Here is a 27,804-nt window from a genome sequence, read left to right on the forward strand (position 1 = left end):
GGTATTGTTTAGGAGGGGTGAGGGCGCTCGCTCGTCCCCTCCCTTTCCTGAACTTCCAGGCTACATGCTCAGATAAGGGTCTGGTATGGATTTTGGCATTTAAAAAAAAAAATGGTGTAGGCTTCCCCTCAAAATTCATATCAGACCCAAAAGGCCTGATATGGATTGGGGGGGGGGGGGGAGATCCCACTCCGTTTTCTTACTGATTTTTTTTTTTTATTGCCAGCAATTCTTTTTTTTACATTCAGCTGGCAGCAGGGAACTCCACTGACAGCTGATGACTCATCGGTTGTTAAGGATGCGGCGGCTTCCCGGCCCGCTCCTTAACAACTGGCTATTCTCAGTTTGTTAAGACCCCTTTCACACTGAGCCGCCCCGGGCTTCAGTCGTAAAGCGGTGCTATTTTTAGCGCCGCTTTACCGTTGCTACTTGGCCGCTAGCGGGGCAGTTTTAACCCCCCGCTAGCGGCCGAAAAGGGGTTAAATCCACCCGCAAAACGCCACTGCATCGGCGCTTTGCCACTGGTATAGCAGCGCTGCCCCATTGTTTTCAATGGGCAAGAGTGGTGGAGGAGCGGTGTATTCACCGCTCCTCCACCACGGCAACTTTTTGTCACGCCCTGCCAGCGCAGCCCCCCCAGTGTGAAAGTACTTGGGCTTTCACACTGGGTTTGCAGCTGAGGCTTTTTTCAGGCGCTATTTTTAGCGATATAGCGCCTGAAAAAAGACTCAGTGTGAAAGGGGTCTATAAGAGAAAAAAAATTTGCATATTGAAAATTATGAATTTACTAAAGTTACAAAAATTCTCATATGACAGAATAAAAAATCAGAAGTAATTGAATGTGTTGTAGTGTGTTTTTTTTTTCAAACGACAACTGTGCTGATTAAACGAAAATCGTATGATCTGCTATCATACGAGAAAGATTGCAGTGCAGTAAAAAAAAAAAAAAAAAACGTACAGCAAGCTGCATTTTTCCACACTGCAAATGCACAGAAACACTCACAAACGCATGTAAATGAAATGCACCAAAATGCACTGCAATGCACATAAAAGCAATGTGTGTAACAATGCACATTAACTGGTCACTGTGCATGCAAAAACATGCAGTAAATGCAACGTTTCTGGTGTGAATGGACCCTAAAAGGGAAGGCAGCAGACTGATAAGCTCATCTTGTCACTCTGCTCCCTCCTATCGGCATGCTCCTATCATGCATAACAACAGATATGTTTCTTGTGCTGTATCTCATTCAACAAGTCCGAGTTCTTCTAAACAGGAACTACAAGAGTCTGACATCAAGTCAAATTCCGGTACTGATGCTACTTGCATTTAAATAAAAATATAAAGATGTATTAATAATTACCAAGCTGCATTCATTTCTGTCTTTTATAACTGCCCGGAAGATCAGCTTTGAGGCTGGATTCACACTTCTTCATCTTCACATGTGGCTCAAAGCAAGGGTCTGACGCGTCCTCGTTCACCGTTTCAGGGCCGATTTCAGCCTGAATTTTTGGCTGAATTTGGACCTGAAACGGATCAAAAGACGCACAGGGCTCCTGTGCAAATTTGCACCGGAGCCACAGCGGAGCTATGTGAACCAGCTCCATAGAGAGCCGGTCAAAATCTCCTGCCATTGCGAATTGGATGCGGGTAGACCGCATCCAATTCGCAATAGTGTGAACCCAGCCTTATACTATATTTGCCCATAACAGGTCCTTAAAGGGGTTGTAAAGGTTCATTTAAAAAAAAACAAAAACAAACATGGTATACTTACCTCCTCAGGGTTTGGCACAGAGTGACCCAGATCCTACTCTTCTGGGGTCCCCCAGCGTTGCTTCTGGCTCCTCCTCTTCTCGAGTGCCCCCCAAGGGTGCGCTCCTGAGTCCTGCTGCTGTGTCCATTGACACAGACAGTAGGACGCGGTCCCGCCCCCCGGCTCCCATATCACTGGCTTTGATTGACAGCAGTGGGAGCCAATGGCTCCTGCTGCTATCAATCTATCCGATGAGGCCTCGAGACAGTGGCTGGAGCGGCTGTGCTCATCCCTGTTGATGGGAGGATTGTGTGCAGGTAAGTAAAAGGGGGGCTTTGGGGGGCTGCTGCACTACAGAAGGTTTCTCACCTTAATGCATAGAATGTATTAAGGTGAAAAACCTTGAGGGTTTACAACTCCTTTAAGGTTTGGTTTGCAAATATATATTTGTAATAACAGAGTTACATTATTCATTCCCATATAAGATTAGCCAGTTTGACCTCATACATTAAGCATAGACAATTTCATATCCAACCAAACAGGCACAATCAATGTGTAGACATGACATCACATAATAATAATTCCTACTTTCACATTGTTCATTATATGTTCTGCATTGTTTGTCCCATGCTGGAACGAACAGTTGCAATGTTTCAACTTGCAGTCATAAAATATTTGTATCAGTTTTGGAATAAGGTTTGGACTGTATTGTAAATCAGAAGTGCAAAGCCTGAGGGTCAGTGCCAAAGATGGGGTTCCTTTTATAATGTTCATTGACGCCTGATTTAATATACATACTAATAATTTCTATAATTTCTTTGAAGAACAACCACTAAAAGCCATACCACCTCTGAGTATAAGTTAATCAGAGATCCTTAATGTCTTTGGTTGTCAAGGAAATTCCTTTGTCGCAATGACCCCATGTGATGCAATCCTCCATATCTTATGACATTATGGCACACAAGTGCAGTCATTTTCTACTGATCAAAGCCAAGTTGGATGCTCAGTTTCCATACTTTGTGCTGTAAAGGTCCTCCCGGTCTATTCGGAGTTCAGTAGATGGGAGATGTTGGTGTTGGGGTCAAGCAGTAAAGTCTTTTAATATACTTTATTTACCAATATGGCTATTAACAGAACCTTTCCCTAAAAATAGCCTCCTATCTCTTGGCTGAGCATCCAGCCTACAGTGTCCATGTGGGGACATCCCTTCAGCTTTTCATAACTGTGTCAAAATGATAGGGAAATATATAAAAAGGGATAGGTCCAGGCAGGACATTTATTATATTAGGCATCAGGAGCTCCAAGCTTCCTCTCTACTGTAGACAGTACACTAAAGTCCAGCTGACAGTTCTAGTTTTTAATAAAATGTGGAAGGGATGGGCGTTCCAATCAGGTTTTAAATGTTGACTCTTTTATAGGATATTTCCCCTAACTTACTGTTGTGTCTTACACCAAACATCTGGACAGGCAGTGAGGGTAAACCTCCCCAGTAAGGACACATCAGTGAAAGCTTAACTGGGGTTCTGAACCTTAACTAGGGTTCTGAAAGCTTAACCTGGGGTTCTGAACATCAGCTTAACTAGGGTTCAAATGAAGAAAAAAACTAGCATCGCTGGTTGTAAATCACCAGAATTCCAATCAAATGTGTGAGCTTTGTAAACAGAATGTTGCTTTGGTCTTCTGTAGGTTGATTGGCTAAATAAGGGATACCGCACTCTTCACCAGCAGAGGCCTGGCAGCCTCCAGGATATCAATCTTGGGGTCCAGCGACCGGCCAAGTCCTTCCAAGACTAAAATAGCAAACATTATAGAAGCAAAGTTGCTCTCCAGCTTCACCTAGAAACACAGAATTTCAGTGACTGACAATTTTTTAGTAGAACGTACAAAGAAACGGCACTTCTGTATTTTTCTACTGTTAAAACAACGTGTCAAATAAGATCTCTGACTACTTTACCCACCCTGTAGCCTTCAAGGTATAGGTAGTAGGAGGCATGATATTTCTGACATTGCTGCATAAACCACTCCTCAGGGATTTCATGACTTTTGGTCACCCAACATCTGCTAAATGGGATGATCAGCCAATCTACTGTATCTCTGACCTTCAGCAGGGATTATATGACTGTCTATGGTCTGTGATGAATGTTTGTTCAAATGCAGATCAGAAGGAGGTCGCCTGCAGGTCAAATGCTCCTGTCAATAAATTCTAAATCTCAGAAGCTTCACAAACTGACATCCAACTGATTCCATTGACATTAGATAGCTGTAATAGTGCAGTCTCACCTTTCTTAACCACTTGCCGACTGCCTACCACATATTTAATGTGGCAGGTCAGCTCCATTGCGTGAAATCACGTACCTGTATGTCATTTTGTGAAATAGCCACTGGGTGGTGTGCGTACGCCACCAGAGGCATGATTGCAAGCTGATTGCACACCCGCGATCCTTCCCCAGAGAGACAGAATGGCGATCTGCCTATGTAAACAAGGCAGATTACCGTTCTGACAGGGAAGAAAATGGAAATCTTGTGTTCCTGCTAAGCAGGAACATCGATCTCTGTCTTCATCCAGTCAGAGCAACCCCCTCACAGTTAGCAAGCACTGGCTAGAGCACACTTAACCCTTTGATCACCCCTGATGTTATCCCCTTCCCTGCCAGTGTCATTAGTACAGGAACAGTGCATATTTTTAGCATAGATCACTGTAATAATGTCACTGGTTCCCAAAAAAGTGTCAGTTATGTATCCAGTTATTCCGCCGCAGATATTGTAAAGTCTCGCTTTTTTTTTTTTTAAACAAATAACTAAAATGTTATACTTAACTCCCCTGTGCAGTGGATTTGCCCGGATCCTCCTCTTCTTAGGTCCTTCTTTGCTGCTCCTGGCCCCTCCCCCCTGTCGAGTGCCTCCACAGGCCAACAGCTTGCTATGGGGGCACCCAACCTGAGCTGCAGCCCTTTGTGTCCATTCAGACACGCAGCTGCTGTGCGGCCCCGCCCCTCTATCCCCTGATTGGCTAACTGACTTTGATTGATAACCGCGGGAGCCAATGGTGCCGTGGCTGTGCCCCAGCCAATCAGGAGGAGAGTCCTGGAAGGCCGAGGGAATCGTGAACACTTCGCTGGACAGAGAAGGGGCTCAGGGTAAGTGTTGGGGGGTGCTGGGGGGCTTGCTACACACGGAAGGTTTTTTATCTTAATGCATAGAATGCATTAAGATAAAAAACCTTTTGCCTTTACAACACCTTTAATGTTCTGTGCAGTAATCCAGTGATTCCTGTAATAACGACCAATCTCTGCTGCTTTCTGACTTTGCAGGGTGACTGGTCTTGTCTCCGCACTTTCCTGTAATTTTCTGTAGGCAGCCTGTAGTGGGTGAGACTTGCTAGGTCTCTCTTACTGCTCTGCACTCTGAACAGGCTATGTATATCTCAGTAATGCGGTCACTATTACTTTTACAAGATAACATCTGGGTTTGCAAAGGCATTTGGTGCTCAAAAAGTGGATTTACTGTATATCCTCTGTTGTTATTGAGGAATATACAGTATATAGATTAAACCTTTTATGCCACGTGTTCTACTTTAAAATGGAATTTAAAACAGAGAATCACTATGACAGCCTGCCAACTAGCATTTTTAATAGTAGATTAGGAAGCATCTTTTTTCTGTTTCTCCCACTAGTGGGTCATATATACCAGTCCTGTGGGCCCGGAATGGATAAAATTGCAGACATTTCCTTTATCACCATAAACTGTGCCCCCTACCCCACCCACTACCACCACCTTCCCTCCTGATACCAGCTATATGATAATCATTAGGAAACTGTCTGGCAAAAATGAAAGGGATTTATAGATAATACCTCATGTGTCATCAAAAGCCGGAACACCTGAGACAGCAGCAATGCAACCTGGAGCTGAAAAACAATAAGGAATAAGAAATCTGGTGTTTGTAAACAGTAATCAGTTGATATATTTTTTGTTGCATTAATAGCATAAGGGCCCTTTCACACGTGTGGACCGTTCGTCCGTTTTTTCATACATCCGTTTACAGATTAAAATGGACATCAATGCTACTCTATGGGATAGCGGATGTTAGTGGATAATCATCCGCTAACGTCCGTTAACATCCGTCTCCGTTAAGCTCTGTTACTTTGGACGGAAGAAAACCCTATTTTTATTCCGTAAAAAAAAACCAAAACGGATGTTGGCGGACGATCCGTTAACATCTGATCCGCTGACATCCGTTTTTCATCAAAATATGTAATTTAATATGCATACATTACAATTAACCTATGACCCAGGTAGTGGTCATTAGTAAAGTCACATGCACAAGCACATGCTGCCAAGTGCCTGGAGAGAGGAGAAAGTGAAGAAATGGCGAGAAATGTATCCCATGAGCAGCTCATCCAACTTGTGCATGCCAGGCCAGCGTTATGGGACAAAAGAAGTGCAGAATACAGTGACCAAAACAGCACAAGCATGACGTGGGAAGAAATATTCGAGGAGGTCACACCAAACTGGTTGTCGCTCAGTAATAGACACCGTCGGATACGTGGTAAGCAGTTTATGGGATGGGGGTGGGTTGGCATGGTTAAACTTGTAGCAACCATATGTCAGCATCCTGATAATTGTAGTCCAACTCACCATTCGTATTCCAGCACTCTTCTCCTACATTAGGCCCCATGTACACGTTTCGCTGGTGCAAACTCTTTTGAACGAAGCTTGAAACCGGCGTTTAGAAACGCCCGTTTTGCCGCATTTGCATGCCGCGTTGAGCCTTGTTTAGCGTGTCACTTGCCACATCACCTGGCCATGTGACCTGGCCACGTGACCTGCCACGTGACCTGGTCACATCACCTGCCACGTCACCTGGCCACGTCACCTGCCACGTGACCTGGCCACATGACCTGGCCACGTCACCTGCCACATGACCTGGTCACGTTGTCATCCCACAGTGTACAGCAAATATATCATAAACGGCGCAGAGATAATTACAGTACTTCTAGTGAAGCCTTTTTATAGGCTTACCTATATGTAAAACTGACAAAAATTGTTGTAAAAACCACTGTATTCCACATATGGGTTTTAAATAGTATACGTAATTGTCATGTTGGAGTTCTATCAGTTCAATCATGACAAGGTGGAGATCCCTAAGAGACCGCTATAGGCGGGAGCTGAAAGAGGAAGCTAAAGAAAGTCGCAGCGAAGCAGGATCGTTCAGAAAAAAAAGCCCCTTCTTTGAGATGCTGGACTTCTTAAAATGTGTGATGGACTTAAGAAGGTAAGTAAATACATTATTTCTCCCCTATATTAAATTATTTGGCCTAGTCGAAATAATCATATACTCCAAAGAGGCAGTAAACCATAGAAAAAAAAAAAAAAACCTACAAGACAAAGGCATAATGAGCTAGTATGCATAGCATACTAGCTCATCATAATGAGCTAGTATGCATAGCATACTAGCTCATTATGAATTACTTACCTGAGATCGAAGCCCCCGCAGTGGCCTCGTTCCCCTCCTCTGTCGCCGCCATCACTCCTGGAGTGACTTCCGGGTATCGCGGCTCCGGTGCTGTGACTGGCCGTAGCCACGATTACGTCATGTGTGCGGGAGCCACCAGTCACGGCACGATCGCCTTCAGAAACGGCACACCTAGCCAGGTGCCATTGTCTACGTGTTTTCTGCAAATATTTCCTAAACCGTGTAGGTTTAGGAGATATTTCTTGCACCTACTTGTAGGTAAAAATGGTCTGTAAGGGTTTACAACCACTTTAACGGTAATGACACACATGGATCTATGTATTGTAATAACTATACTGTACTGAGCTGTAATCCATCTATGTACAAATATTTTACAGTACCACCAGCAACATTTCTGAAACAGAAGAGGAGGGGGGTGCAGTGGATACCCAGCCTGCGCAAAAGGAAGACATGGGAGTTAACGAGCAAGGTCCCGAAGAAAACCCGTCCTCCCAATCGACAGCAACAGCCACGCTTGAAAGACAACGTGTGCCTGTAAGTATCCTATATAAAATGCCCCATTTTGAAATGTTGACAAAATAAAATGTGCTAATAAATGTTCCACCCCTCAGATTCGTTCTGTTGGAGCTACCGCACCGAGAGGCAGGAAACGTCACGGACATCCCAAACGTGACATGGATGTAGCCATGTTAACATTTATGGAGGAGATGAGGGCAATAAGAAGGGCTGATACCACCGACCCATTTTCAGACCCCAATAACGAGGATGCTAGTTTTGTTAGGAATCTGTACCACCATCTAGTTAAAGTTCCAGCTGAGCGTAAAATGGATGTTCAAATGTCAGTCTTTAATTTTACTGGTGTGTGCATAAGGGCTGCAATGTCCGGAGAACCCATGCCACCAGTCATTACCCATCACCAACGTCCATACCATGGTGAGCAAACTCCACAACATTTATTTCACCAGCCATATCACCCAGGCATTAACCCCCATCACCAACGTGCACCAGCCACCACTGCCCAAAAGTGGCACCCACCTATGAGTCCTCCAGTTCACAGGGTACTTCATACAGTCATTCCTCCCAGTCATCCACTCCCTATTCCACTTCCCACAGTCCTTATTATCAGGACCCTTAAAGAATCCCCATTTTAAGTTGCCCCGTTGTAGTTGGCCACCAAGTTTGCACTGAAACACTACATGTTATATATGTGTTATATGTTTGTACAAAGATATGTTTGTATAGTTTAATTATTTTTGTGATATTTGTTGCGGTCATTGTCTATTATTAATAAAAATAATTGACTGCATGGAAAATGTAATTTTATTATTGTACTCTATATAAACCAAAAAAAACTGATACAAATGAATGTGATGGTCCTAGGGTGAGTGATGATCGATGTTGGCACTAGGAGAATGAAAACAACAAGCTTTAATCATACACTGATAGAGGTCACAAGACTGCTATACTGCTAACGTAAAAATGTATTATTTCGTCAAACTATTGAATTTCCATTTTCTATGGGAAAACAAATACAATGCAGGGTACAAAAAGGGGGTCAAACATGGTACTAGCAAATTGTACCTAATAAAGTGCCTGGTGAGTGTTTTTACACATGTTGATACTGCCACGGAACCTCTCCCTCTGGGGACATGAAATAGTTTGCAAACGTATCACGCATGGTAACGACTGAATTGTTGGGTCGCAGTCCGGCAAACCGCACAGAAGGTAAATCGATCTCGTCCTCTTCCTCAACAATAATTTCTTCTTTCTCACGTATAATGTTATGGATGACACAACATGCTTGTATAGCTAGTTCGGCATTCTCCAGGCTCAGTTGAATTGTTGTATGGAATATGCGCCACTTGCTGGTCAAAATGCCAAAGGTGCATTCAATAAGGCGCCTTGCACGACTCAACTGATAGTTAAAAAATTTTTGGGGGGGAGTTAGATTGTGCCTGGCATAAGGCCTTAGGAGATGCCTAGAAAGTGCAAATCCCTCATCAGCTACAAGCACATGTGGCACATCTGGCCCTACAGTTCCTGAAAGAGGTTTTTCTGATGGCAAATGAAAGTGGCCCTCAAGTAGTCTTCTCCCCATTTCTGATGCTGTAAACACTCTTGAGTCTGCAGTATGTCCATACGCCCCAATAGCTACAAACTTATAATTACTGTCACAGATTGCCATAAGCACAAGGAAGAAGTATTTCTTATAGTTAAAATATTGTGAGCCAGATCCAGGTGGCATCTGAATTCGGATGTGTTTCCCATCCAGGGCTCCAACACAATTAGGGAATTGGGTCTTCTTCCAAAACTCAATTGCAATTTCCTGCCACATGGATGTATTTGGAACAGGCATCGCAGTACACTGAAGCTCCTCCCATATTGCTTGACAGGTGTCGTGCACAATTCCAGAAATTGTAGAGGTTCCCACCAAAAAGTAGTGGTTTAGGGACGTATAGGATAGTCCAGATGCCAGAAACCTAGGAAGAGTAGAACAAATGATGAAAGGAATCCTACATTATGCTGGACATAATCAAGCAGAAAGGCTGGCTGGCTTACCTCAGGGTAAGTAAAAGTCGCTCCTCTGGTGGCACACAACGTCTTATATCCATGTTCATCCTTTCCAAACAGGGATGCAACTTTTCTAATAAAAATTCAAAGGTTGGTACAGACAATCGCGTAAAATTTAAAAATCTTTGTGGGAAACGTCGCAGATCTGCATACTGCAGAGCAAAAAACCCTTCAGTGGGCCTCTTGAGCAGCATGGGATATGTCTAGTACCTGCGTCTTATTGCAGAAATCTTCCTGGTCATGCTTTTCTGTCTCCTCCAATAAGATAGCATGACAAATAATGTCACATGCTCAAAAAATCTGACCAAATCCATTGCTCTAAATAAGCACGTACACTACAGCAAGGAATCAGGAAACACAAAGCAAGCTGAAACCACAAAGCAGCATGGAAAGCACAATGCATGCTCGGGAATACAAAGAATCATGGGAAAATTCCCATAATTCATGAAAAACTGATTAAATACAGTTCTGGGAAAAAAACGGATATAAACGGATGAAAAAAGGACATACACGGATATAAAACGGATGCAAAACGGATGACAACGGATGTAAAACGGATGACAACAGATGTAAAACGGATAACAACGGATGAAAAACGGATGACAACGGATGTAACACGGATGACAACGGAGGTAAAACGGAAATGAAAATGGATGAAAATTGATGTTTACTAACAACTACTGATTATAAAAAAACGTGACTGAACTGATCTAATGAACGGTCCGCACGTGTGAAAGGGTCCTTAGTAGGCAATCAGATTTTTACAAATCATTTAAATACTGTTTGAGATAATCAGGATGTATTGGAGTTCTGAGCTTGCAATTCTGCCAGCCGAATTGAAGTTTCAAACATTTTCTATGTCAGTATAGTCCTGTACCCATTCTCTCAGTAAAAAAAATCCTGCATCCCGCCCTTTCACTCCAGTGCTCTGTGCTGGCAGAGTAACAGCCACACCCTTCATTACAGTCTTGTATTGCAAGGAAAGACCGCCCTGATACTGAATGCTGATTACCGCGGGCACTGGGTATATCCCTGGTGCCTATTGGATTGCACAGTTATATTTAGTCATTGTGCATAAGAGTAAGTTTAAAGCCCAACTTTGTACCTGAACCGCACCTGAACCAGTGTACAGACACGCACCGGACTCCAGGCACAAACCAGCGGCTGCACATGTGTGAACCTGGCCTTAGATTCTCAGATTTTTTATTCCTGCCTGTGGTGCTATTGGGAGATTTCCTCTTAAATTCTGTCCCGATTACAACATTGTCACTAGAAATGAGCTCAAAGTATAATTCTGGGTTAACCCTAATTTTAAAAATACATCCTCTCCCTCCTAACAACTGTACTTACTAACCTGTGTTGTATGATGCGTGTACTTGCATATACTTGCTCAATGCATATACATATAATCTGATGTATATACTTACCTATTTTTCATGCCACTCTGGCTGGGTCACATAAACAGCTCCCCAGTTGTCAGCCAGAGAAAACTGCAGGGAAGAGGAGGGATCACCTACAACAGATGTGCCTTTGAAGGATATGGGTGACATCACCACTCCAGTCTTTACTAACCATTGTCAGCGCTCCCTCCTCTCTCCCGTTGCTGGCACTTGCTGACACAGGGGAGATCACATGACCAGCCTGGAACCGCATGAAAATAGGTAAGTATACAGATCTTTCTTACACAGGTTAGCAAGCATAGGTTTTAGAAGGTGGGAGGGAGTGTTTTTAAATTGAGTTTGGGTTAACTTGAAATTCTACTTTAATCTTGCAGGGACAAAAACAACAATAAAACATTGATTTTCCAGCCTTCCCCAATCTACTAACAAAGAAAAGTCCTCTTCTCATATATGTCAATCTCACCTTCCCCAAAGACACTGTACTCTTCCGGGCTTCATTCACCAGCTCAGCCATCTGAGACTTAAAAGCTTCCACATCCTTACATTGGTTAGCTCTGGCATGGTGAAGGATCAGTTCGGCTACAGTCTCCCCCTACAGAAGCCAACACAGGTCACTAATATATTTTGGCAATGAAGCTTCATGTTCAAAACATGAACTCCAAGCAAACATATCAAAAACATTTAATCCAGTTATGGGGTCATTAAAAAACAATTAAATGTATCTTTACATAGTACTAGTATATATACAGTGGCTTGCGAAAGTATTCGGCCCCCTTGAACTTTTCAACCTTTTGCCACATTTCAGGCTTCAAACATAAAGATATAAAATTTTTATTTTTTGTGAAGAATCACCAACAAGTGGGACACAATTGTGAAGTGGAACGAAATCTTTTGGATTTTTGAAACTTTTTTAACTAATAAAAAAATGAAAAGTGGGGCGTGCAAAATTATTCGGCCCCCTTGCGTTAATACTTTGTAGAGCCACCTTTTGCTGCGATTACAGCTGCAAGTCGCTTGGGGTATGTCTCTATCAGTTTTGCACATCGAGAGACTGAAATTCTTACCCATTCTTCCTTGCAAAACAGCTCGAGCTCAGTGAGGTTGGATGGAGAGCCTTTGTGAACAGCAGTTTTCAGCTCTTTCCACAGATTCTCGATTGGATTCAGGTCTGGACTTTGACTTGGCCAGTCTAACACCTGGATATGTTTATTTGTGAACCATTGCTTTGTAGATTTTGCTGTATGTTTGGGATCATTGTCTTGTTGGAAGATAAATCTCCGTCCCAGTTTCAGGTCTTTTGCAGACTCCAACAGGTTTTCATCCAGAATGGTCCTGTATTTGGCTGCATCCATCTTCCCCTCAATTTTAACCATCTTCCCTGTCCCTGCTGAAGAAAAGCAGGCCCAAACCATGATGCTGCCACCACCATGTTTGACAGTGGGGATGGTGTGTTGAGTGTGATGAGCTGTGTTGCTTTTACGCCAAACATATCGTTTTGCATTGTGGCCAAAAAGTTCGATTTTGGTTTCATCGGACCAGAGCACCTTCTTCCACATGTTTGGTGTGTCTCCCAGGTGGCTTGTGGCAAACTTTAGAGGAGACTTTTTATGGATATCTTTGAGAAATGGCTTTCTTCTTGCCACTCTTCCATAAAGGCCAGATTTGTGCAGTGTACGACTGATTGTTGTCCTATGGACAGACTCTCCCACCTCAGCTGTAGTTCTCTGCAGTTCATCCAGAGTGATCATGGGCCTCTTGGCTGCATCTCTGATCAGTCTTCTTGTCTGAGCTGAAAGTTTAGAGGGACAGCCAGGTCTTGGTAGATTTGCAGTGGTCTGATACTCCTTCCATTTCAAAATGATCGCTTGCACAGTGCTCCTTGGGATGTTTAAAGCTTGGGAAATCTTTTTGTATCCAAATCCGGCTTTAAACTTCTCCACAACAGTATTACGGACCTGCCTGGTGTGTTCCTTGGTCTTCATGATGCTCTCTGCGCTTTCAACAGAACCCTGAGACTATCACAGAGCAGGTGCATTTATACAGAGACTTGATTACACACAGGTGGATTCTATTTATCACCATCAGTCATTTAGGACAACATTGGATCATTCAGAGATCCTCGCTGAACTTCTGGAGTGAGTTTGCTGCACTGAAAGTAAAGGGGCCGAATAATTTTGCACGCACCACTTTTCAGTTTTTTAATTGCTAAAAAAGTTTAAAATATCCAATAGATTTCGTTCCACTTCACAATTGTGTCCCACTTGTTGGTGATTCTTCACAAAAAATTAAAATTTTATATCTTTATGTTTGAAGCCTGAAATGTGGCAAAAGGTTGAAAAGTTCAAGGGGGCCGAATACTTTCGCAAGCCACTGTACATGCATCAGACTGTAGGCAACTTTGGAGCCAATCAGAGCTTAATGGCTTTGCATGGTGCTGTCATGCAATAGTCTGAACATGTTTACAGGAGGAGATAGCAGAGAGACAACCTTATCAGTATGCTTTGCCTCCTTCGCTGTCCAATCATGGGCTGGAGGCAGGTTGGTGACCAAGCTGCATTGCTTAGCTGTGGCGAGGAACACTGAGGTCACCAACCTTTCTACTCTGTCTGGCAGGGGTGATTGAATGACAAGTTTGGTTAAACACAGCTTGGCAGGTGAACCATTCATGTGTATATATTTCACTATTTGCCTGGAGTTATAATATAACTTATTTTATTAATATCATTATATAATATAATAATACGTTATCATTATAACTTCTAATTCTGTATATATTATTTCTACTTCCTGCCCATTAATCCCATTGAAGGACACAAACAGCCAGTCTCCTCTTTTTCTTGGCTGCATAACAAATTTTAATGTTCAGCTCAATTCATAAGTGATATTTCAGTGTTTCACACATTCTAAATTCTTTTATCTCCTAGGAATGGTAGAGATATATATTGGATACATTGGACATGTATTGTGCAGTTTCCCCCATCTGACAGGGCCATCACAGAGCCATATGATGGTGTCACCCTGACCTGATACATTCTCAGTTGAATAAACCAATAATTGGTGAATCTAGCTGGGACTGGGAGTGACACCTTCATTGTGGCCCTGTGGGAGAAGCAGAGGCACAAAGCACCGTGGAGAAAATTTCATCATGGTAGGTGAGATATATGAATCAAGAATTTGATCTACCTGGGTGATTGGACAAGATTTACACATACAAAATTTCAGAAAAAAAAAAAAAATCACATTTATATGCCCTTTAAAGATTTATTTTTTTTGGATTTCATGAACAGAAAAAAAACATCACTGTACATTGCTGCTGACAAAATAATCAGATCTTCCAGCCCACCACTCACCTGCCCAAGGACCACCGCAGTAAACACAGATCGGAAATTCTCAAGATCTCTCTCCTGCAGTTCTGCCACCATTCCCGCATCTAGCAACACCAGGCGGAGAGGGCAGCGGCTGGGGTGGACATTCACAATCAGCGTGTCGCACATATCTACCAACGTGGTCCGCTCAGCCTGTCTTGAAGTAAACTCCTGAGCCCCCTGTACCAGAATATTACCGGGGTGCAGATCAGCGTGGACAAAATTATCCACAAATACCTGCAAGGCAAAAACTCAACATGACTATCCACTTTGAGCAAAATAATTCTACAATATGTTCTCTTTGTCTATGGTCAATCCATGATACGAAAATTCCCCAGCACACAATCCAGCTAGTCAACACAAAAAGAATAAATTCAGCTATTATAGTATTTGTGATCATATTTTATCTTTATGAGTGTGTTATAAACTTTATTTTATTAGATTTATATATGTATAAATATATAGTAGCCACAGCCTAAGTAGAAAAGCTTGTCTCCTGCCAGCATGTTGTAGCGAAAATTCCCCTGTGCGAAAGCAGTGGTCTCATTTAAAAAGGTCCAATAAGCCCCCTGCCAAGCTAGCACTGTAATCAGTTAATCTCATTGTACATGCTGATTGAAAAATTCTAGCTATTACTAGGCAGTGGGTGTGTCGGACTTTTGCAGAAAGACCACGGCTTCCACACAGAGAGCAAGGGTCCTTCTCTGTAGCATGCTGGCAGAGTCAGGCTTTTCTACTAAGGTTGTGGCTGCTTTCTAAAGAAAACAGACTGTATAGCCTCGTACACACGATCGGATTGTTGGCCAACAAAACCGTGGAATTTTGTCCGAAGGGTGTTGGCCCAAACTTGTCTTGCATACACATGGCACACAATTGTTGGCCAACAATCATGAAAGTAGTGACGTACTAGGTGGTTTTTCAGCTCTTTAGCGACACCCTTTGGGTTTCTTCTGCTAATTTTGTTTTAGTAGAAGTTTGGTGAGTGTTGATTCACGCTTTTCATTTCGCGCTTTTCATTTCGCACTTTTCATTTTGTGCTTTTCGGATTTGTTTCTGAACGGTCGTTTGTCAACCAGTCATGTTGCAGAATCGGAGGAGATAACGTGTTATTTATTATTGGCCTTGGAGTTATTGCTTTGACATTATTTTTTTGGTTGAATAATGATTTGATTTGGTATATTTTATATATTTTTGGATGCATAGAATGCACTTTTTGGTTAAGTTCTATTGGCAGATAGCATGTCTAATTTTATTTGTTGTCTTTTTTTAATGCACAATAAAAAAATTTTGGAGAATAATACTTGGCTATTTGTTTTACTTCAAATGACAGTTTGGGAGTAGGCAGTTACATTTGAAAAAATACAATGTAAAATTGACAAGGGACACCAACATAGTTGTATTTTTTATTTTAAAAACTACGGGATAATGGTGTTGTGGTAACTTGCCCAAATATATATATATAAAAAAAGCATAATAATATTATTCTTGATATCACTAGAAAAAAAAGCCTTTGAAAATTAGTTTACAATAACTCCATCAGTATCACCAGCAAAGCAGCTTCATTATTATCCCATAAAGAAGAAGAGAATGTGCGCTGCATTCCGAAATTTCATAATTTGCCGCGTCACGAATGTTAATTCTCCATTACGAACGCTAGTTTACAGGACCGACCGCTTCTGGCTCGTCCTTGCTTCCGAGCATGTGTGTTTGTACTTTGGACTTTTGTCCGACGTACTTGTGTACACACACTCAGAAAATCCAACAGACATTTGTCCATGGAAAATTTATAAACCTGCCATCCAATATTTGTCCACGGAAAGTTGGCCAACAATTGTCTGATGGAGCATACAAACAGTCGGATTTTCCGCCAACAGCCTGTCATCACACAATTCCCGTCGGAAAATCCGATCATGTGTACGAGGCTTAAGGTTAGGTTTACACATGCAGTAGTGCTTGCCACCCCTCTGAAAAGCCTTTTGCAGTGGATCACTTTTCAGGGATAATTGACATGTCGTATCACCTCCTCACTGCCTGTTTAAACTCTGTAAATGCTGCACCACTGCACTGCAACCACGTACTATACACACACGGTTGCAACGCAGCCCAATTTACTTGGATTGCCCAAATGTGACGGGGGAATAACAAAACTTGGCACTCTTTTTGTTTTGATGCACCTGGAACATATTTAGCAGATTTATACTGAAAGCTCAGCTGGGCTTTAAGGAACTATATACTTGCACATATATATATATATATATATTTTTGGCAGACAGGAGGACTGCCACCCCACCAGAACACACTGATTAGCACTCGCAGCCATTGGCTGCCAGCGCTGATCCGATGCTACTTTTTCAACATGCCCGTTCGACATAAGCATGATGGTGAGACGGCTTCTGTAGAACAGACAGCTGCACACACGGGCCGAAAGTTGGACGGTTCCTGCTGAACAGGTCGATTTTGGTCGATTTTCGGCCCATGTGTTCAAAGCTTAAGTAGGTTTATCTTGCACTTTTATTCAGCAAGGCAGCCAACAAACACACTTTTATGTGTGCATACACTTACCATCTTCAGCAGCATGTCAACACCCATTGCTGCTATTCTTTGCTTGATCTGAGTAGACTCTGACCCTTGGAGATAGACAGACAAAGGTTCACCTTCCTGTAACAAAGGAGAGATATGTCATAGCTTGAATGCTATCATGAGAGATAGATGAAGGCTGCTATCGCTGACCTCTCCAGAAAATGCTAGTTATCCGGCAGCAGTAGTAGTCTCTGTGGGGGTAATTTACTAAAACTGGAGAGTGCAAAATCTGGTGCAAACTCTCCAGTTTTAGTAAATCAACCCTACTCTTTCTGAGTGTCAGTTTCAACACAGACTTTGTCCTAATACTCACCTCAAAGGTCTCCACCAGGATGTTCCTTGTGACAAAGGGTCGCAGTGGGATGGGAAATTTTATAAAGTCAATTTTTTCAAACTTTTGCTGAAATATTTCCAAATTTCTGGCTTCATATTTGAGATTTATCTGCGGGAAGAAGAGGATAACTTATTCTATGCATTCTATATGGTTCCTATACTCTACATTTACAACTCACAGACAAAAATGTTTATTTTATTTTGGAATAAGCAAGGAAGGGTTGTAGCCTCTGTCAGATTTGTATTGTCACTTCGATTTCCCCTCACTTCTCAGGAAAGGAAACAATGGAAAATCTCCACAACAGGGACAAAGACGAAAACTTTACACCACAATGCTTAAGGGTTAGAATTAAAGAGTATGTAAACCCAACACTTCATATTCCTGATATGTGCCTGCTATACCAAGAACTTGTAGAAAAAAGGATCCTATTTTCTTTGTATTGCTTCCTTTGTGTGAAATCCCTGGTATTCCTGCCAGTCCCTCTACTTTCCTATTAAAAACTGACCACTCTAGGCAGGAGAACTCAGTGCGGTCAGTTATCTAACTGTGCTGGAAACTCAGTGTGCTCTCCTCCAATGATCAGACTTGTCCTGCTCCCTCCTGCACAGCCTTTCACTGGGAAGTTCGGTGTACTGCTGTTTTTCCTCCTCTAGCTTCTGCAGCTGAGAACAAAGAGAATGGGATCGCTTATTAAAAAGGGAAAAAAGGTATTTAGAATGTTTTTTATATATACACAAATGTTTTGACTTTTATTTCTATTTTGAATGGGTGGTTTTACAAAGTGAAGGCTTACATATACTTTACGGTTTTATTACCGTCCGTGCCTTCCTGACTTGGTGAAAAATCTGTTGAAAAGACTTGACAGAAATTTTAACATATCACATGCTTTCCAAAATTAAAAAAAAATCCCTAGGCTTTAAATCTCTGAGACCCCTTCTCAACTAGTTACTAGACTGGAGTGAAAAAAGAACCATTCTAAATTCCAGAAATACTTTCTAAACCCATGCAGCGTTTGGGGGTGATTTACCAAAAATGGTGCACACAGAATCTGGTACAGCTGTGCAAAGTAAACCAATTAGCTTCCAGGTTTCACTGTCAAAGCTTAAAGGGGTTGTAAAGTCAGAAGATTTTTTTATCTTAATGCATTCTATGCATTAAGATAAAAAGCCTTCTGTGTGCAGCAACAACCCCCCCCCCCCCCAACACTAACCTGAGGTCCCTCTCTGTCCAGCCATGTCCACGAGTGTCGCAGCCGTCCGAGATTCTCCCTCCTGATTGGCTGAAACACAGTAGCAGAACCATTGGCTCCCACTGCTTTCAATCAAAGTCAGCTAGCCAATCAGGGGAGAGAGGGGGTGGAGCTGGATCGGGGCTCCGTGTCTGAATGGACACAGGAAGCTGTCACTCAGCTCCGGTGCCCCCATAGCAAGCTGCCTGCTGTGGGGGCACTGAACAGGAGGGAGGGGCCAGGATCACAGAAGAGAGACCCAAGAAGAGGAGGATCCGGGCTGCTCTGTGCAAATCCACTGCAACAGAGCAGGTAAGAATAACATGTTTATTATTTTTATAGGAAAAAAAACGAGACTTTACAATCACTTTAACTGAACAAACTGGAGTTAGAAGCTGATTGGTTACTATGCACAGTTGCATCAGATTCTGAGGGCACCAGTTTTAGTAAATCTTCCCAATTGGGTCCTGAGTCTTCTATCTTTTTCCTTGCAGTGGAGGAGAATCCTTTTTTAGGTGTCCACATCACTGCTTTCACTGCTTCTGCTGGCTATACAGGGGTATGGGTCCTCTGAAGACTGAAGCAACTGATGGTATCAGAAAATGGTGACCAGTCTACTGCCATGCTGGATCAACTAGTCATGACTTCAAAAAGCAACATCATCGAGGGACACAAATAGCAGACTTAGATGAGTAGAAAAAAAGCTATTTAGATTTTTTTTTGCAAAAAATAGTGAATGGGGAGTGGGGTAGGAGGAGGATAAGCTTTTACTCGGAGATGGGCTTTAAAAGTGATATTAAAGGTTCAAATAAAATGGTTTTGCACAGAGCCTGGATCCTCCTCCTCTCGGGTCCCCTGGTGATGCTTCAGGCCCCTCCCTCCTGCCGAGTGGCCCCACAGCAAGCAGCTTGCTGTGGGGGCATCTGAGCAGGCGCTGTCCCGCTCTCTCCATTCACACACAGAGCCAGGACTCGGCCCTGCCCCCTCTCTCTCCTCAATAGCTTCCGCCCAATGAGAAGCGAGAGTCCCTGGAGAGCTGAGACTGTCACGCACATCGTTGGATCGAGATGGAGCTCAGGTAAGTATTAGGGGGGCCCCCAGCTGCACACAGAAGGTTTTTTACCTTCATGCATACAATGCATGAAGGTAAAAAACTTGAATCTTCACAACCACTTAAAGTGTAGGATTCTATAAGTTGAGTACAGTAAATACTCAGATTGTTAAAAAGAGGGTCAGCACCGTGGTTTAGAGGTTAGCACTTCTGCTTTGCGGCACTGAGGTCCCTGGTTTGAATCCTGGTTTGAAACAGTATCTGCATGGAGTTTGCATGTTCTCCTTGTGCTTACATGGGTTTCTTAAAAAAAATATGCTGGTAGGTTAACTGGATCTTGTCTAAATTGGCCAGTGCATGTATGTGAGATAGGGACCTTAGATTGTAAGCTCCTTTAGGGCAATCAATGGAATTTAATGAACAATATGTACAGAACTGTGTACATTTTCAGCACATTATCTAAGTATCTGTCATAAATAAAATTGTTTGTGCTGTTTACAAAATTGCCCTTTTCGGTAGCTGCTAATGTCATCCAATGTGGGTGCTGGTAACTGTATCACACCAGAGATTTGTAGTAGCAGCACAGATGTGTATTGTGGCTGGATACGGTAGAAGTTCTACAGCCAACTACAAATTGCCATGGAAAATACTTAGAGAGGTTGGCAGCTATTACATACTCCTGCTACTAAATCACTTAATTGACATGCCCATAGTCTGGGTGATATTGACCATAAGGCACTTGGGGGCCAATGGGTGATGCTGCACCAGGCCTTAATAATACATACAGTGTTCACCTTCTTTATTTTGTTATATTTAGCCAGAGAGTTGTAGGGGAGAAGGGCAATGGCGACCCTAGGGGGGGGGGACCAGAGGGGGCCCTGACCCCCCCAACATTATGCTGTGCCCCACCATGTGCCCCCCCCCCCCCCCCCCCCCCAAAAAAATATTTTTTTTTTTTTTTTTTTACAAAAAATCAATGTCTAAGAGGGAGAGAGTCCCCAGTCAGCTCCTGCGGGTGATTCCTCCCCCCTCCCCTGCTCGCTGACACTGCATAATGCGAGCGTTCACACAACCACGGCCGCCTGATCTGCTCCTTCACCTGCATCCTCATTGGCAGGGAGAAGAGCGAGTTGCAGGATGGACTCCACCAGGACTTTCAGTTACTGAAAAAACAGACTGATTTCTCCCGTCCTTAGGACAGGAGGACCAGCCTGTAAATTCCAAGAGATTCCAGACCAGAGCTGTCAATAGCAGGGGCAGGACAGCAAGAGGAGGCTGGGGAACCCCACAGTGGCAGAACACCAGGGCCCGGAGGCAAGACAACCTTTGCAACCCTGATAGTTCTCCCACTGCTTTGGATCCTTATATTTTCTTGATATGCTGGTGACATATATCTCTTGTTTTCTGCCACCCTGGGGGACCCCAATACAGTAGGAAGGGAGCTCACTGCAGAACATGTGAAAGGGCCTGTTGTGGGGTCGTAGTAAAGGGCCCCAGGATATATATATATATATATATATATATATATATATATATGCATTTTATAGTTGCCCCCCTACTTTTGTCCCTGTCCCCCCATGTGCCCCCCCTAAATTTGAAAGCTGGAGACGCCACTGGAGAAGGGGTACAGAGGAGTCAGAAGACTCTTTACAACTTAGCTGAGCTGAGCTCTCTCTGCTTTTTTGTGTCGGTCTCTACAGTTAAAAAATAAAAAAAGTTAACCTGCTTGCACACGAGGCAAGGATTTACATGGGAATCTCATCATTCGTGTATGCTTAGAGCTACAAGATGTCTTAATACAGCCCTGCTAACAGTTTAACTCACTTGCCGGGTCATAAGTTTCTCAAACTCTTCCACAATCTCGGTCACACTCAGCCACCTGAATTGAGGGATGAGTCCAAGCAGTCGGCTCCAGGTCTTCATTAGGAGGAGGTCCATTTGAACCTGTTGTCTAAGACCTGGATGCAGGACCTAGATGGGGGAGCAAGGAAAAAACAGAGTAGTCAAGTAGTGTTCCACTGACCAGTTCAGTCTCGGATTCCTGTTACACACAAATGGAAGGTCTGCTTTACTGATGGGGCCCACCTCCTAAATACAAATGGTTATAAAATGTCATTGAAAAATAAAGGTAAAAAAAAAAAAATACTTACTTAGGTCAAGCTTCCAACACTTCTACGAGGCAGGGTGCCTTCTGGGAGAACTGGATGTTTGAAATCCTTTGAGAATGCGTTTTATCCCAATGATGAGGTCAAAGCATTGGTTACTTTACTTCTCAATGGATTTTTAAACCAATAGTATTTGGAGCTGTCAGTATAGAAGACTTTCCATTTTCATGGAAGGTCCACTTTAACCATGCTCAGTTTGAAATGTCTAGATTTGTAATGGGTTTACTTTAAATGTAGTTAGCATCATACTGACATGCTCAATGCTCCATTGAGGAATACCTTTTACTGTAAACCAAGGGTACCCATACAGCAGGCATGTCCAAAGTCCGGCCCGCGGGCCATTTGCGGCCCGCGTTCCGGTTTGATGTGGCCCCCACTTGGAATTTACATATGCATCCATCTGTGGCCCCCCAAGCTCGAGCGTGTTATGTTTTTTTTGCTGTGAATATATCTTCTTTAGCTGAACAAATCCCTGAGCGCCGGGCTAATTGTTGATGAGCCGGGGGGGTGTGGCTGGGCGTGTTCAGAAGTCAATGTGCCCGAGCCGCTATGAAGCTGACAGCGCGCAGAGCCAATCACAAGCACTGTGACTATTCCCGATCTCTGCATCTGCAGTCCGCAGATCGGGGAAATGTCACAGTGCCTGTGATTGGCGGTGGCGCTGTGCGCTGTCAGCTTTCTTCCTTGCAGGCTCGGGCACATCGACTTTTAACAATGAGCACGGCGCTCGGGGATTTGTTCAGCTAAAGAAGATGAGTATATTCACAGTAAAAAAAAATAACATGCTTGAGCTTGGGGGCCACAGATGGATATACTTGGGGGGGGCCACAGATGGATATACTTGGGGGCCACAGATGGATATACTTGGGGGGGCCACAGATGGATATACCTGGGGGGGCACAGATGGATATACTTAGGGGGGCACAGATGGATATACTTGGGGGGGCACAGATGGATATACTTGGGGGGGCACAGATGGATATATATGTAAATTCCAAGTGGGGGCCACATCCTTTCAGTCAGTGAGAGGCACTGGTGGATTAGGCTGGCTAAAGAAAAGATTATTATTTAAAAAAATAATAAACGCTCAAGCTCATCCTTTACACCGAGAGGTGCTTGGGGATTGGTCAGAGACTAAAGAAGAGATATATATATAATTTTTTTTTTAAACATGACACGCCTGAGCTCATTGTTACCCTGAGAAGAGAAGATATATATATTATATATCATCATATATTGTCATCAATGTTACGACATGAATAGTATTCCATTTGCAATAAACTTTGCATAAAATATTTCATTTGCATTTAATTTTAAAAGTCAGGCAAAATGGTCGGCCCTCACGCATGTTCACTTCATGAAATCTGGCCCTCTTTGAAAAAAGTTTGGACACCCCTGCCATACAGGTTACAATCTGACCATACAATCTTTTCACAATCAACTTTAGATTTACCAAAACTATATAATCTGAGCACCTACCTACCTATCACATACATACCTACCTATCAGACAGGCACATGCACTACATCATTTTTAGGATATCTAAAGGCTTGTTCTTATATGCAGTAGCTCCTGTCACCCCTTTGAAAACCCTTCCATGGTGGATCGCATCTCAGAGGTGTTTGACAGGTGGTGAGGAGGCCATATGTTGTCTTCTCACCACCTGTTTTAACCCTGTAAATGCCACAGCACTGCGCTGCAACTGTGTACATTGTACACGATTACAGGGAGGTTGTGGTGGAGTCCCATACACTTAAATGGGTCGTGTTCAGTGGTGGTACCGCCTGCTGAATGCAACATACTGTTTCATTTTGCTCGGCCGTGAAGCACAGCATTATGGCCGCTGCATGTGTACAGCCCTGGGCAACTGCATGCCCTTCTTTAGGTGGACAGAGGTAGAGGTGGTAAAACCTTGGCTCAACTGCTTGCTTTTACCACATTGTGTATGCGGCCCAAAGGAGATAAATGAAGTGGGCCGACTCTCTCCACCAAGGGTATAGCCCAGGGGTCTCCAAACTGCAGCCCAGGGGCCAGATGCAGCCCTTTACTTGGCTTTATCAACCCCTTGGGGCACTATCCCTTCCACTGGCACCAATGATGGGGCACTATTCATCCTACTGACATCAACGATGGGACACTATTCCTCCCACTGACACCAGTATTGGGGCACTATTCCTCCCACTGACACCAATGATGGGGCACTATTCTTCCCACTGACACCAATGATGGGGCACTATTCCTCCCACTGACACCAATGATGGGGCATTATTCCACCCACTGACACCAATGATGGGGCACTATTCTTCCCACTGACACCAATGATGGGGCACTATTCTTCCCACTGACACCAATGATGGGGCACTATTCCTCCCACTGACACCAATGATAGGGCACTATTCTTCTCACTGACACCAATGATGGGGCACTATTCCTCCCACTGACACCAATGATAGGGCACTATTCTTCTCACTGACACCAATGATGGGGCACTATTCTTCCCACTGACACCAATGATAGGGCACTATTGTTCCCACTGACACCAATGATGGGGCACTATTCTTCCCACTGACACCAATGATGGGGCACTATTCCTCCCACTGACACCAATGACGGGGCATTATTCCACCCACTGACATCGGTAATGGGGCACTATTCCTCCCACTGACACCAATGATGGGGCATAGTCTACACCCCACTGATGCCTGGACACACTCCGGCCCCTCTAAAGTCTGAAGGACCTTTGTTTAGAGAGTTTGAAGACCCCTGGAGTAGACTAATAAAAAAAGGTTAAATATTTTTTTATGAAATAGAGGGAGGAGAGAAACACTTTCAGCTTCTCATTGCTGTCTCTGCCCATGCTGGGGAGATTTTCTCATGTCCTGTGTGGCCATTAAATCAGGAAGTGAGGTGAAATTCCCCAACAGTAATACAATTGGAAATAAAATGCAGTGGTTTCACTTTGAGTTGGCCTTTAACACAGAGTAAAAGCAGCCATGAAACTGAGTTTCATCAATTCTGCCATGGAAAAGGTTTTGTACTTTTGGTCACTATTTGGTGATTTTGGCCTTACTTTTACAGCGACAGGAATCAAGCGATGAGCATCATCCACTGATCGCTTTATGGATGACGGATATGGGTCTTCTCCTTTTTGGATATCGCAGGTTCCATCAGTATCTCCTTGATCTTCTAATGCATCATGATTAGATGGCCCCCTTTTCCCTAGATGCCTGAAAATTGCACCAAGCCCCGCCACTTCCCATGCCTCAAAGCCATAGTCACTCCCAGCGCTTCCTATCAGGGATTGCGATTCCATAGCGTCAATAACAGACAGGTCAGCGTAGGCTTTGTACACCTGAGCAACGCAGCCAGAACCTACAGGTTCCTTACTTGGAAATGTAAACACTTGTCCATAGTTATCTCCAAAGTCTCTTTTCAGGCAAAACTCAGTGTAACCCCAAGGGTGCGGTGCCACCTTAACATGAAGTCTGGAAAATTTGGCACAGAACGTTTCAGAGAAAAGATCTCTTCGAGTGCTAGCCCACTGGCCAAGTTTAATGCAAGCTGGCCCCGATGACTCGGTGGCCTTCAGCAGTAGATGAAGCCACAGGGTATAAAATCTGTCTGAAAAGAATGTAAATGGATAGGCTAGTAAGAGCGGTCCAAATTTCAGGAAGAGGACGCAAGACCGCACAACCAAGCGCACAACGAATGTGGTCTTTTTTAGGAGGCTATCTTCAGACTTCTGATGACCTAGTGAGGCCATGGCCACCTCTGCTGGTACTTGTCTTTGGTATAGTCTCTCACATTCTGCTGGCACATATTTGATGCCCAGGCACATCAATGAGATCTTCCATAAGCTTTTAATCCTGCTGTGCTTGATTATGTTTCCCTGATAATGAACTGCCATTTCCTTCCACCTAGATACATTCCTGGAGCTTCTGAGACAGCAGATCCTGCTGCAACACAACAAGCCAATTCTCACGTGCAAAGCCTGTGACATTACAGGAGCCGGGTCATAGACAGGCATTAGGAGATCGGCTTCCTTCCTTCCTAGGCAGCCTCCATTGAGGAAGACACAGACCGATCAGCGCTTCCCTTGTCTCTTATTTCTTGAGCCTGCCCGTCACGTGACCCGTGCTCCTGATCAAAACACAACGATCTAAGAATGCAACGTACAGAACATCCCTGCCCAATGACAGCAGGAGGCCCCGCCTACAGTGACGACACGTACTGTATTAACTCTCACGTGGCCACAACACTTCACACTGGGAGGAGCTTCTGTGTGATTTAAATGGACAGTGGGGAGGAGCCAGTGACAGTCATAAGATATTATTATTATTATTCACGATTTATACATTTATCATTTACTTTTATATTGATGAGAAATCTTTAACTGTTTGCATACCTGGACATTTTCCTATACATGTTAAAATCAGTCCTTTTTTTTTGTTAGAAAATAAGTTGGAACCCCCAGTTATTATATATTTCATGAAAGCAGAGGCCCTGGAGAATAAAATGGTGGCTGTTGCAATTTTTTATGTTAAACAATATTTGAGCAGCCATTTATCAAACATAAATCTTCGGGAAAAATACAGTTGAATTCATTTTAGTGCACTCAAACACTATATAATACCCATTTTTTATATTTAAAGCGGAGTTCCACCCAAAAGTGGAACTTCCGCTCATTTGTCTCCTCTCCCCCTCCGGTGCCACAATTGGCACCTTTCAGGGGGAGGGGGGACAGGATACCTGTCCTTGACAGGTATCCCGTTCCCACCTCCGGGAGTCCGGGCCGTGGACCGTGACATCACTGCGGGGCTCTCTCCTCCTCCCTCCTCCTCTCCCTGTTGCCAGGCCAGTAGGAGAGAGGAGCAGAGCCTTGTGCATGCGCAGTAGGGTTCTCGGCGTGAAGCCGTAAGGCTATACTGCAGAGAACCCTCACCCGCAATGGCGGCGGCAGCACCCTACAGCGGATGGAAACATCAGCTGCGGTGCCCACATCGCTGGACTCCAGGACAAGTAAGTGTCCTATTGTTAAAAGCCAGCAGCTGCTGTATGTGCTTTGAATTTTTTTTTTATGGGCGGAACACTGCTTTAATATAAAAGATGATGTTGCATTGAGTAAAAAAATACTAAATATGTAAAGTGCCTTTTCAATGGAGATCAACTCCAGTACCTAAAATTGCCCATTTGTGAAGCCTCAAAAGCCTTTAGGTTGGCTTCACACTGCAGTGCGGAGCGGCTCACAGCAGGGGTCCGGTGTGTCCCTGTTTACTGTTTCAGATCTGATTTCAGCAGTGGCGGCCGCTCCATAAGGGGCGCAAGGGCGTGGCCCCCCCCATCCATGCGTCCGACCCCCTGATCTACATACAGGGCGCCGGACGCATGGATTCTATTGGAAGGGTTTTTTTTTTTTTTTTTAAGCACATGATTAGAGCCAATAGGCTTCAAAACATAGGGGGCTTGGAGCGCAGAGCACTGGATGACCCGCGCCGCCCCCCTGTCCCCTTCCCCCACAAACAGTGAGCACCAGCTGCCACTAGATTTCAGTCCAAATTCTTGGCTGCATTCGGACCCGGAACAGACCAGAAGACGAACAGGACTCTTGTGCAATTCTCCCTGGAGACGCTCCAGAGATGTGTGAACCGGCTCCATGGAGAAACAGTGACAATTTCCTGACATGCAAATTTTTTACCATTTTTGATCCATTGAGAAAAAAAAAAACTGCTAAAAAACGCTAAAAAACACTAATGAACTCTATTGCAAAAATTTTTAAAAACGTTGAAAGACTCACTGCAAAGCTACTGGTGTTTTTATAATGTTATTTTAACGTCCAGTGTGCATGGAGACTAAAAAGGAAGTAAAGTCCCATGCATAGTTTCTACC

General features: G+C 43.7%; 1 protein-coding gene across 1 annotated transcript; it reads right to left on the reverse strand.

Annotated features, from left to right (window-relative positions):
* Positions 1–769: 769 nt before the first annotated feature.
* Positions 770–26,149, reverse strand: ADCK2 (aarF domain containing kinase 2). The gene is made up of 8 exons (XM_073621845.1): positions 24,989–26,149; positions 21,578–21,724; positions 17,454–17,582; positions 17,123–17,218; positions 14,546–14,797; positions 11,659–11,787; positions 5,603–5,656; positions 770–3,587 (listed from the first exon to the last, which is right to left on the reverse strand). Exons 1-8 carry the CDS (start codon positions 25,943–25,945, stop codon positions 3,447–3,449), a joined length of 1,905 nt encoding a protein of 634 aa, XP_073477946.1. The 5' UTR covers positions 25,946–26,149; the 3' UTR covers positions 770–3,446.
* Positions 26,150–27,804: the final 1,655 nt, after the last annotated feature.

The sequence above is a fragment of the Aquarana catesbeiana genome, linkage group LG03 (genome assembly GCF_042186555.1).
Source record: "Aquarana catesbeiana isolate 2022-GZ linkage group LG03, ASM4218655v1, whole genome shotgun sequence".
Lineage (NCBI taxonomy): Eukaryota > Metazoa > Chordata > Amphibia > Anura > Ranidae > Aquarana > Aquarana catesbeiana.

Coding starts and splice junctions, on each gene's coding strand:
- ADCK2 (XM_073621845.1), bottom strand. CDS start 25,945: ATGCCTGTCTATGACCCGGCTCCTGTAATGTCACAGGCTTTGCACGTG. Junction 17,583..21,577: donor AGAAACTTATGACCCGGCAA/GTGAGTTAAACT, acceptor TTCTTCCCGCAG/ATAAATCTCAAATATGAAGC. Junction 14,798..17,122: donor TTGACATGCTGCTGAAGATG/GTAAGTGTATGC, acceptor TTTGCCTTGCAG/GTATTTGTGGATAATTTTGT.